The sequence below is a fragment of the Pecten maximus genome, chromosome 1, assembly GCF_902652985.1.
Source record: "Pecten maximus chromosome 1, xPecMax1.1, whole genome shotgun sequence".
NCBI lineage: Eukaryota > Metazoa > Mollusca > Bivalvia > Pectinida > Pectinidae > Pecten > Pecten maximus.
In genome coordinates, this window is record NC_047015.1 from 19718196 (window position 1) to 19730400 (window position 12205).

Genomic DNA, 12205 nt, shown 5'->3' on the forward strand with positions numbered 1-12205 from the left:
TTTTCATATTATACATAATATTTAAAAAAAAAAATTGCATTTCCTAATCCTTTACATTGCCATTATAACTAAATTGAACATACATAACTCATATCTACAATGATAAATACTCCTAAACATAAATCACTCCTATATAATATCAACAGGAGTATGCGTCCACACGATTGTGTACAATATCCATTTCTCCAGTTCTACCTCAAGGACTTATAAATTTGAAATGAGTGATGGTTCAATTTGTTTTAATGGAAGAACTAGAAGTATTTCGTCAAGCATGCACAATGTTATAGTTCATGATTAACTTTCATGAAATTCAGTTGTGAAATGCCTTAAGATTTTTTAAAAACTAGTTAATGATAAACTCATGAATGTTCTTGAATTAATATATGATTACTTTCAGTTTATGAATATTCTTAAAACATTCATGAACTAATCATAAATTATCACGAATGCAAAAGTCTCCTGAATGATGACTATTTCATGAATAAAAATCCTGATTTTATGATTCATGAATGTTCATGAATATTATGTTCATGAATATTCTTGAAAACCTTAAGTTCATGCATTTCATGGCAATAATCATTAACAAATCATGAACATTTATGAATTCTATTTAAAAATACATCGTGAATTATTTAAGAACTTTCATGAAATATTCGTAATCGTTTCGCAAGGGGACCTCCACCCTCCCATGGCGCACCCTCCATTTATACAACATTGCAACTACTTCTCTCAATATTGATATTCCAGACCAAATTTGACCAAATCCAACCAGTTGTTCAGACCAAGTAGTGCTTCAAATGTTTTAACTCTATTTTCCGAATTGTGTCCCGACTCTGAAGCTCTACCAAAAACAGGTGCTTAACTACCCCAGGATGTAACTAACCAAAATAAGGTAAAATAATTTAATGGCTAGCAACAAATTAAAGAAATTCTCCTATTCAGCCCTGTCCTCATGTATACCAAATTAATTTCTTTTCTCCGTAGATGTTTCTAACCAGATTTGGTAAAAATCCAATCATTGTTCATGACCAGTAGTGATTTGAAGGTTTTACTTCGTTTCTCCGTATTGGTCCCTCTCTTGACCAGGTTGACCATTTACTGTTGTTCCCCAAGGATGATTTTGTCAAAATTCTATTTGGCTTGATTTAGTATTGTTTAACCTGCTTTCAACATGTATGTTCATCCTCCTATCTCTCCTATGTGCGAGATGCATAGCTATGTGTAGTTCATGCGTATTGGGAAGCTCAAATACATTCGCGCTTGTCTCCTCAAACTGATGTCGTGTTTATAGTGCAATCTCACTGCCGAAGAGATCAATGACAGCCCAACCGGTCATGTTATACTGACAACGGGCCAACAAATCGTCCCTCTTCCAAATTTCTGAGCGTTAAGCAGGAGTAGATACTCTGATATGTTTTTGGTAGGGAAAAGCCAAAGCCATCCTCAAAGTTGTGCACGCTCCACTACAGCGATAAGTACCAAAGTTTGTCAAAATTTACTCCGACGTTCTACCGACCAGGTGAAGCAAAATATTGTAAAAGTGAAGTATAGTGCAATTGGTTGATAACTCATGAAAGTCGTTCAGAGAACCGTTAGCCTCTGATATTTTGTAAGTAAGGTAAAAAATTTACATAGAAAGCAGACAGAGATTTGTCTTTATTTACATTGTGTCAATCGAAGTTACATTATACTAGAGTTATAAAATTATCATAAATCGTAGTTATACGACCGATATGTAAATTAGCATTATTCGTTAAACATTGCCATACATTGATTGATGTTGATACGTGCCTAATAAAAACAATGTCCACCTTTATTAATGACACTCAATAACGTAGGGCTCGATCGCTTGAGCTCAAGATCGTCACACCTTCGTGTAAGGAGAGATCGGAATGGACCTATGTCATGAGTCAACCTCCTTGTTTGTTACGGCCAATGCGAAAGTATCAGTATCTTGTCATAGCACATCAAAACACGACTATATATAAGTATAATCAAGTTTTGATTCGCCTATATATATATATATATAACAAACTTATATTTAAATAGCACAGAAGATTTATTCCTAAAACTGTTCATATTTAAATGGCAATAACATTGTTCTTGCAGGTCTCTCTCTCCTTTTTCTCGCTGAGGGTACTGCAACCCGCTCCATCATCCGACGTTTGTACAAAGTCAGTTAAATCGGCCCCGACCGCGAGAGTTTGGTAAGAGGAAAGTACTCCGTAAGTCACCTTTAATGCGTATCGGGTCTCCGCAATCTTCGTCTGAATCATCCAATTATAACATAAGAGACTATAACGGGAGTAACATACTCTTAAACAGTGCCAGTCCGTCAGTATTGAATTGCAATGGCATTTCTAAACATTTATTTTTTCCAAAAGACTCGCACAAAATGGCCTGTGGATTAGAACGTGCAGATTTTGTGCAAGTTCCACGACGATACCTGGTAGGCCCGGGATTGAAGAGACACTTCCATCTAGAAGAATAGTACGGACTAGGGAAGTCTTGACTTAACGTGGAGCATCTGGTATTGACGAGAAGTATATGGTGTATAATTATGAGAAGTAATCTCGTCAGTCAAGCATAGTCTGTAAAGTAAAAGGTTTTAACCATCTAGCGATGGGCGTTTCCAGTTTCGTGTATATAACCTTTTTGGAAGCATGATAGAATATACTAATAAACATCAAAATAATACACTAACAAACATGCATCAAATAACTAGCGCCTATAAAATACATTAACCAACATCAGAAAAGTAAAGTAAGAATTTCAAAGATATATACTGGCAAACGTCAATAAAATGCACTATATTAAAAACATGGCGTTTAGTGAATTATATTGATGTTTGTTTATGTATTATATTAAGGTTTGTAATTTATTTCATTGATGTTTGTTACTGTACTTTATGGATGTTTGTAAGTATATTATTTTAATGTTCGTTAGTGTATTATATTGATGTTTGTTAGTGTAATATACTGATATTTGTTAGTGTATTATATTGATATTTGTTTCTGTCCTTAAAGGGACTAAATGGTTAGATTCATTAATTTCTACATGCATTTGATTTCCGGAAAGCGTTGTGATACTTGAAATTAGATTGTTTACAAAATTATGACATTTTTTTTGTGAAATATTGGCAATGTTTATCAACTTCGAATTATCGCTGAACAATATTTACTGTTTACATCGGTGTTCGCCATCTTTGTTATGTTTACAATTTCCCGCATCGCGCATGCGCATAAGTACGCATAGGTATTTGTTTACACACATCGAAAAATAATAACATGAAATAGCTACTAGGTTGATCACATTTTTTTTTTTTTTTCTTTGAATTTAAACAAATTGTTATGGACACTTTTGAAATGTATAATTAACATAAAGTGCATAACTTTTAACATCATTTTAAATCGTATACCCTTTTTTATATATTATTTAAGTTGAAATCTAGCCATTAAGTCCCTTTAATAGATGTTCTTAAGTGTATAATATTAATGTTCGTAAGTGTATTATTTTAATGTTTGTTAGTGTTCTATATTGATGTTTATTAGTGTTCTATTTTGATGTTTATTAGTGTATTATATTGATATTTGTTAGTGTATGGTATTGATATTTGTTAGTATACGATATTGATGTTTGTTGGTGTATTATTGTAATGTTTGTTAGCGTATGATAATTATATTTGTTAGTGTTCTATTTTGATGTTTGTTAGTATATCATATTAATATTTGTTAGTGTATGATATTACTATAATGTGTTTGGTAAAATATTCAAAATGTACATACATGTACAAGATCAATAAATCTTATATGTTGTCTAATACGCCACCTTATACATAGATCCATGTTAATTGCTTTCAATGACATATGCAGGAAAGTTTGATCCATCTTTATTAGCATGTTCATAAACGTTAGCCGTTTTTGTCCATCAACTTGTCTTCCCTTTGTATGTAAACGTAACAATATGCATTAACTTATTCATATTTAAAATGACAAAGGAAAGATGGATCTTAAAGCCAAGGCTTCCGTTATATACATGTAGTCGGTATATTTTCTGACATGCTTGGATCATCTATCATCTGAACATTAATTGGTTCTACTGAATTATTGATATTATTTAAACCTGTATGAAGCATTATACGCAGAGCACAGTTCTCCTTTTGGAGCTATTCTAAAGGATCGCATCCATTTTACATATATACATATTTGGTAACATACTTAGTCATGTATATTAACTATTATACCGTATTCATTGTATTCTCGGACATGTAAAACAACAGTACTAAACTCGGTCACATTTGATACAGTCGTCCCTTAATCCACTGTCACAGAAGAATCTTCTGTCCTTTACTTCACATGGGGAGGGCGTAGAGCAGTTGTACGAAGATACAGTTACGCCGGTTTCATGCCGGATAGATTTCATGTATGACATGTCCAAGCTAACCGTACGCTTTTTATGTTTTACTGGACAGCAGAATGCCACGTGAAGACAGAATAGCGCATTTTGTCGAAATTTAGAATTCATCCAGTAATAAATTACTGGATTAACTCCTGAATTGCTGAACGCTAGCCAGTGGGAAATAAGCCACATCATGTGCACATACTGTGAGTTAAAAACAGATTGGTCCAGGTCTCCGACGATTGTAATCACGTGTAGTGGTAGCCATGACAACAGGTATGCAATCACGACAACGATGATCATTTTGATTGTCTGAAAGTAAATAAAAATAAACGTATAATTTCGAGTTAGGGAAGTACCTATATGTGATATTACTTTGAAATATAGGGGATATGGAATGGTTTCGCGTTTGATATAACATATCTTTCACAAGTATGGTAGAATATCGATATTTTCACGAGTGCGAATCAAGATGGAAAAATATCGACACATTATTTCATACTAGTGAAACATCTATTATATTCAACGGGAAACAATTCAATTTTCTTTTTATTGCATTTTATATGCTTCAAAACAAAACTTTACAAATCGAAACATTAAAATAGTCAAAAAGAGCAAGATCTGTAACATATTTCATGACGTCATATCTTTGTAACTCTACTCCACGTCAACTTGATGGCGCCATTTCGAAAGGACTGATCAACGCAATTCAAGCATGTTTTGCTGTTATCGGAGAATCTGTGGATGAATAGCTAATATCAAGTGACTATTTTGTCAAACACAAGTCTGAATATTTCAGAAATACAGCAAAATAACCAATAAATCTATCTTTGCTTGGATTTGAAAAATCGGCAAGTTTTAATGAGGTGAATAAAAAGGTTATCTCTGATAGGTCGAAAACAAAACACTGCAAAAACTTATATTTTCACTGCTTATTCGCTGCAGTGAAAATATAAGTTTGATCAGTTTGATCAATTTCGATATTTCACTGGCACAAATGCAATAAACGATTGTACTACACGAAGGCAATCGGGACTTCCAATGAGATACAAATTCACAAAACGCTGCGGCTTCCTTGTTTTATATATATTTTCATACTTCAAAAATGTATGCAGATCGATTCAAATGTCTTTTTTAAACATAGCCGTCAATATCCCTCTCTCATGCATATATTGTATTACATGAAATGAAAGTTCATGTTTCTGTGAAAGTAATCAACATAATACGTGAGAAATGTACCAAGCAAGTTTAATCAAAATCCGATCTTTCCTTTCAAAAGATATCACGCTGAAAGCAATCAGCCAGTGAGGTCACGGCTGCACGGAATATGATGATGCCTAATGCTATTTTATAGCCATTTCCTTTTGTGACAAGATATCCTACCTTCCTTTTAGACGTAGCAAGTCGTTCGTCCCTTTGATTGTAAGCTTCTCCCGGAGTACGTTTGATCCAGATAATGACCCCGATGTGGATGTACGTAAACACCATGATGATTAGCGGGATGAAGTATTGGAGCAACATGATACAGATTCCGTATATGCCTCGAACATAGTCATCTGGCCACTTTTCCAAACATAGACCTTGCGATCCGGGCTCAAACGGCAGGTACTCAATTGTTGAATATATTGATGTTGGGAGTGATATCAAACATGATAAGGCACACATCAACACAAAAAGGAGTTTGGCTTTAGACTTTGTGAGGCGGGGCTTTAGAGGCTTGGTGGCCGCGTGGTACATGTCACATGTCATAGCGACAAGCATAAACGACCTTACTAACACGCTGGACATTTGTACGAACCCAACAATGGGGCACAGGAATCCCCAAAAAGGCCAGTAATGAAAAAACAGATTGCTGAGGATGGAGAATGGAACACAAACTATAGTCATTACAATATCTGTAATAGCAAGACTGACGATGAAAAAATTGGTAACTGTGCGAAAACTACGTATTCTATAAGTCGTGTAACAAATGATACCATTTCCAAATAATACGATCAGACATGTGATTGCGTACAGTCCTAAAAGGACGAATTGAAACCCCTCTGGGATGCCGTAGTTATTTAAGGGATCAACCATAGAAGAGTTCGAAGTGAGGTTTCCAAAGAAAGGTGCTTCCATTGTTTGATCCTTTGTTCGTACACATATATCCGTCATGATATAGCTAGAGGTGTAAGGTCATAGGGAGATTACACATCAACAACGAACAAACTTTTCTTTATAGGATCCACTTGTGGGTCCTTTGAAAGGGCCACTGTAACAAAATACTGATGCTCGCTGGGGTTGCTCTGAAACAAACAAAAAGCTGTTTTTTATATAAATAAATATAATTGAAATATTCTGTAATTGTGTTAAGCATTGAACTGTTACCAAATGGTAGTATACAGTCGATATGAATACAATTTGGGTGACAGATAAATAGAATGTCGCCCGTATACTACCATTTGGTAACAGTTCAATGCTTATATTTACATTCATTATTTTATTTTATTTACTGTAGCTTAAGACGCGTTCAAATTTGCATCAAGTTCAAATACCGGAACAGCCGAAATTTCCTGAAGGAATAATATAGTCCCTCATGTAGTTATCAATAGCAATCACATGAAATGTTTTTTGCACAATTTGGCTTTATATTATATTTTATAAACGTTTGTAGATATCTTCAAATTGTTCACAATTGCATAATTTCTGATTGTTTAAAACTAAAGCCGTTTTTCGGCGCATGATATACGGTTAACATTTAGAAGTGATGCGGCGTTGAATGGGTACTGCACAGGACAGACTCGATTCCTCGGAAACACTTATGTTTCTATCGACTAGATTTACGTTATTTTCAGAGGAATACCATCTCTTAAATTCTAAATGAATGTCGTCTTGACAGTAGGTGAAAACGATTCCAAGGATATTTCATTAGAAACAGACTCCAGTCTAACTGGTCACATCAGTGTCACTAACTTAGCAGACGATGTTCAACTTCACAGGGGCTCGATTTTGGAGTAAGGTAGGCCTTTGACATCAGTGAATAACCACATAACTATAATTCAGTATGCATACACAACCAGAAACCATGTCGATACTGCCGATTTTTCGCAAGATTTTTTTTTTAATGCTGGACTTTAAATGTTGTCGTGTCTAGCATTTCTGACAATTCGACAACGAGCCCCTGTGTGACGACAATGACAATTTGATTACTTCCTATATATCAGGAATAGAGCTTATACTAATTTTATGTCGAGTCGGTCGACTTCATTTTTTCTATTATTAAATTTTTACTCTCATAACTTGCTTTGCTTTTTTTGTGGTGGTTTATGTAGATAAATGCTAGCATTCGAAATCTCTCCTGGCCGAATGTAACTGGGGACCACTGTTTTGACCAGCAACACCTGGGGCTGTATCCATACTCTGACCGAATCACTGTAAATTTTAGTATACAGTCTCATGAATACAATTTGGTTTACTAACGACATATAGGCAAATGCAACACGGAATGTAAATATTATGTTGATAGACATGCATGATTACCACTATATCTTCATTTTTTACTATGTATAACATAATGATTATTAAACAGTGTAATCTGCAAAGAAATACTACAATGTATACTACAATGGATGTATGATATTTAAGGCACTCCCTATGTACCTAATAAAAAAATCCACTATATATCTATACGTCATCGCCATGCCATCAATATCCCCTGTTAGTACCCTTGACTGATTGGACTGGGTGTTATTGACAAAAGTTATTTTGTATCATATAAATATGGACATATATATAAAAGCCCGCATAATGTACATAAAAACCTACATATCTATTTTTTTAAGAAGTCATAAAGCATTTGATTTCTGATTAATGAACGTCGTTCTCCTATTTTATGTATCATGTGACACTGTCTCACTTTAAGTCGAAATCATCATCTCAGTGGTAATATCATTTTTTCGTTATGCATTTTATAGTCAGACATGTTTGGTATTTGTTGATATGCCTAGTAGACCTGTTGTCAGTTTCACTTTATATTGTCATACTTTACCCAGATTGACCGGGAATGGTATGGCGTAAGACTCTATTCCGGAGTACCTAGTCTTATTCTCATTGTTTTTTTTGTTCCTGAGTCTTTATAGCTTATATATTTTTGTTTTGTTTTGCGATTCGTTTAATCGATTCTGAAATTGAATTATAGCCCCGTTATCTGTATTCTTTGCTGTTGCTGGTTTGCGTTAGCTAGCATTTGTCAATAGGAGGAAGGCCTTTAGTTATCTCCCCTGATTGAGATGTACTACGGTCTTTAAAATGGCATTTGTTTCGTTTCTCCTAATGCTTCCTTTTACGGGATTAAGCAGTTATATTTTGCTCGATATTATTTTCTGGAACTGGACAAGAAAAACTGGTGATTTCAACGAAATAAACGTTACTACGACTAACGCACTTTCTCCACCCTAGTTTGATAAAACGTAGTATTTCGTACTTAATGTTGCAAATCATTTAGACTAAACGCCTCCGATTTAAAAGAACTGCTGTCATCACAATGATGTTTAGCGTGTTATATTACACTTAATACACAATAAGGTTATATAATGGTTGTCATCGATAACGTAATAAAATATCGAGAAATTATCAAATGATACACATAAATACATTTTGTCTCCAGATGTCCATTCCTACTTTCATTGGCTTTATCCGTCTAGTACAAGAAGGAACATACCTTTCTATGCATTTTTTCATATAGTGCGTATCTCTCATTAAATATGACATACAAATCTGGTTGGAATGAGTAATGTACCTGTTGTCTATAAAATATCAAGTGTCTAAGCATGGAATGACATTATTTGTAATTCTTTTATATCATACAATAAATTAATTATGGATAAAAGCTGCTTTCGGCTGTAAACAGTCATACGCGGCGAATAGTCCGTAATGCCTATTTCTCGTGGTAGTTCAAAGCAAATACGACATATTAGCACGTAAAACTAGGTGTATATATCATGAGGTTATTAAGCGTTTTCGATGAGGGTTAAAGTGGCAAAATTGGTTGTACAAATTAACCAAATTATCACTATTACGATTGATTATCGATAAAAAGGTGTTCCAACATTATTGAGGAGTGTATTGATCTGTTGCATCTGTAAATGATGCTATGTGAATATGTCAAGCACAATAACCTGTGTGTTATTACTGACCTATCAAGAACATTACCTTTAAGGTTAGATGGTACAGCAGTTTCACACTTGCCTTTTACCTACGTAGCCCGGGTTCGAATCCCCGATCGGACGTGAACTGTTATGATGTCACATGTGGTATTATTATAGGAATGCATGCATATAGAACAATAATGTGTGGTTTAGTTTTACAAAACGTTTACAATTCGAGAAAAAGAAATACGTACACGCATTATTGAAATAAAGAATAATATCTGAGGTTGACAAATTGCTTCATTCTTTCAACGATCTGATTTGATATATGGACAACATTGTATAATGTTTCAGAATAAGTGTGTATTTTGTTTTCTACAAGGACTGATGAATGCAAAGGCTCGTGCTTTTGAAGCAAGTTGTGAGGCCTGAGATTAGTTACTTCTATCAACCAATACGAGCAACAGCATACTCTCAATCTGTATGCTTACTTCAGCAGTCAGTAATTAGTTTCATTCAATTATTCATTCATTCACTTTGAGGAATTGCATTTTGTTTCTTGTTTAGCTATGAATACATGTACATACTTTATTTAATTCTGTCATGTAGTTAGGTCGTATGAATATTACATTCTGACCCCTATGGAATGGCTCGTAAGAGAGTAGTTAATTTGGAATCTTATATTTTTTCTTTATTCTAAGCAACCTTTTATTTCTTATATCAACCTTGGCACTAGCTCACTTTTTGGAATGTTATCTCAGCATTTCATTCTTTGGCGAAATGCTTGTGTTGTGTCCCCTGACCGAGAAATTAGCTCTGCTTAAATGGCATGTAAACAGCAAATCTAATCAAAATAGTGATATTTTATGAGCCTATAAATTCCTACTTTTGTGCAATTTAACTGAAATAACTTGATGAACTTTTCGTATGCATCATTACATTATGACAATCCGTGGGACTTGCTGATGACGTGTTATTTGTTTAAGCTGTTTGCATAATAAGCTAATTTGTATCGTATATATATTTAACAAAATAGCCATGTCGTTCGGTTCACAAGTGCCTAAAGCACAAATTGGGAGCATTGGTTTGACCAAATTTTAATTTATATTAATTATGAATATTGTTTTTATTTTGACCTTGAAATGCAAAATGGCGGTCTTGAATAACGTCACACACATATGGCATATAAGGAGGTATTTCAAACATCGAAAATGTTTTTATTAGGCACAATAAAGAACCCTAGAAATTGCAAGAAGATTGCTTTTAGAGATAGAGAGAAACAAAAAGATTCAACCATTGAATTTGGATCAGCCTATTTCTAAAAAGGTCACAAACTTCCCAGTTTGTCGATTGGTCTGAGGGCCTTTTTACTTTGATCTGATGTGTTAAACACATGATATAGGATCATTTCCCTTTATGCCATATGCGTATAATGTTATTCACAGCCATCATTTGCATTTCAAAGTCCAAGCAAAATAAGTGTTAAAACATACATAAAGTCGAATTCTGTCAAACAAATACTCCTGCCCTGTATTATAGACACTTGTGAGCTATTTTCAGGTTTGGTTATTTTTGTGACTTAGAATTATTCTATGCTGAATCTTACCGCATAGTAACTCTACACAAGAAACTGATAGCATGTACAGCAAATCATTGGTGATTTCAAAAACTATATGTCCAAACAAACATTTTGTTACATGACTCTTTTGAGCAACTTTTTATATATTTATTCGTGTTTTGAAATTCAACATTATTTTGCTATAAACATGACCCTTAACGATCGACAATGGGAAACGGACAAATGATCAGCCAGTTGTCATTATATTAATGACCGGATATGGTGCCCTGGTGAGGTAGCACTACAAACACAGCGTCAGCAACATGAAGGCAGACGAGGACGAACAATGGAAGCCTTGCTTTCATTACTACAGTTTTTGATTAGACGTTAAATAATGCAAACCAAATCAGTCAAAGCTGACTAAAGCAGCAAGATAACAAGTGGACCTGTAAGCTTGCCCACATTTTGTTCATATAAACTTCAAATGTATGTTTTGCAAGCGGAGTAATCTGGTTCAACTGTGAAAGAGGTGGTATATCTACAAGCGTCAACATCGTCTACTGTTATCCAATATCGTCATCTTAGCAAGTAACATTTAGTGACCAGATATAAAAGACCAGGAGAATGACTTCATCGAATAATGCATCTCCTGTCAAATGGACAAATGCCACCTATTTATCTTTTTATTTAAAAACAAATCCTTGACAACGATTGAGCGTCTTCATACCTTTAAGGATATTAATCAAACTTCGCACAACTACAAACGACCGAAATATCACGGATACGTGCGAATTTTAGGGTTGATCGGTCAAAGTTATGGTCCCAATATTATTATTAGAGACGTTATTGCCCATTGGTGATGTTACGCCCGTTAATTACTTTTGTAGTGATTGATTTCTTGTATTAATATTGCAATAAAGTAGGTTATAACCTAATTATATACTTTTCATTTCCTAGAAGCAACACTAATTGAGACACAATATTCATAGATACGTAGCTAGGGACCATATGAGACACGTATTTCTGTAACAACACTCAGTATGTATGTTAGCATAGTAGCCAGCGTTGTAATACATTCCGCGGTATTTTTATGCAGTATCGGAACGAAATCAAGCGATTGATT

The 12205-nt window shown here is 34.4% G+C and overlaps 1 protein-coding gene across 1 annotated transcript; it reads right to left on the reverse strand.

Annotated features, from left to right (window-relative positions):
• Positions 1 to 2864: 2864 nt before the first annotated feature.
• On the reverse strand, positions 2865 to 6553 carry LOC117327183 (RYamide receptor-like). The gene is made up of 2 exons (XM_033884039.1): positions 5782 to 6553; positions 2865 to 4710 (listed from the first exon to the last, which is right to left on the reverse strand). The coding sequence occupies exons 1-2, from the start codon at positions 6550 to 6552 to the stop codon at positions 4282 to 4284; spliced, it is 1200 nt and encodes a 399-aa protein (XP_033739930.1). The 5' UTR covers position 6553; the 3' UTR covers positions 2865 to 4281.
• Positions 6554 to 12205: the final 5652 nt, after the last annotated feature.

Excerpts from the sequence above, each read along its gene's own strand:
- LOC117327183 (XM_033884039.1), bottom strand. The coding sequence starts at position 6,552 with ATGACGGATATATGTGTACGAACAAAGGATCAAACAATGGAAGCACCT. Across the intron at positions 4,711-5,781 it reads TTGCTACGTCTAAAAGGAAG|ACAATCAAAATGATCATCGT; the intron begins GTAGGATATCTT and ends ATTTACTTTCAG.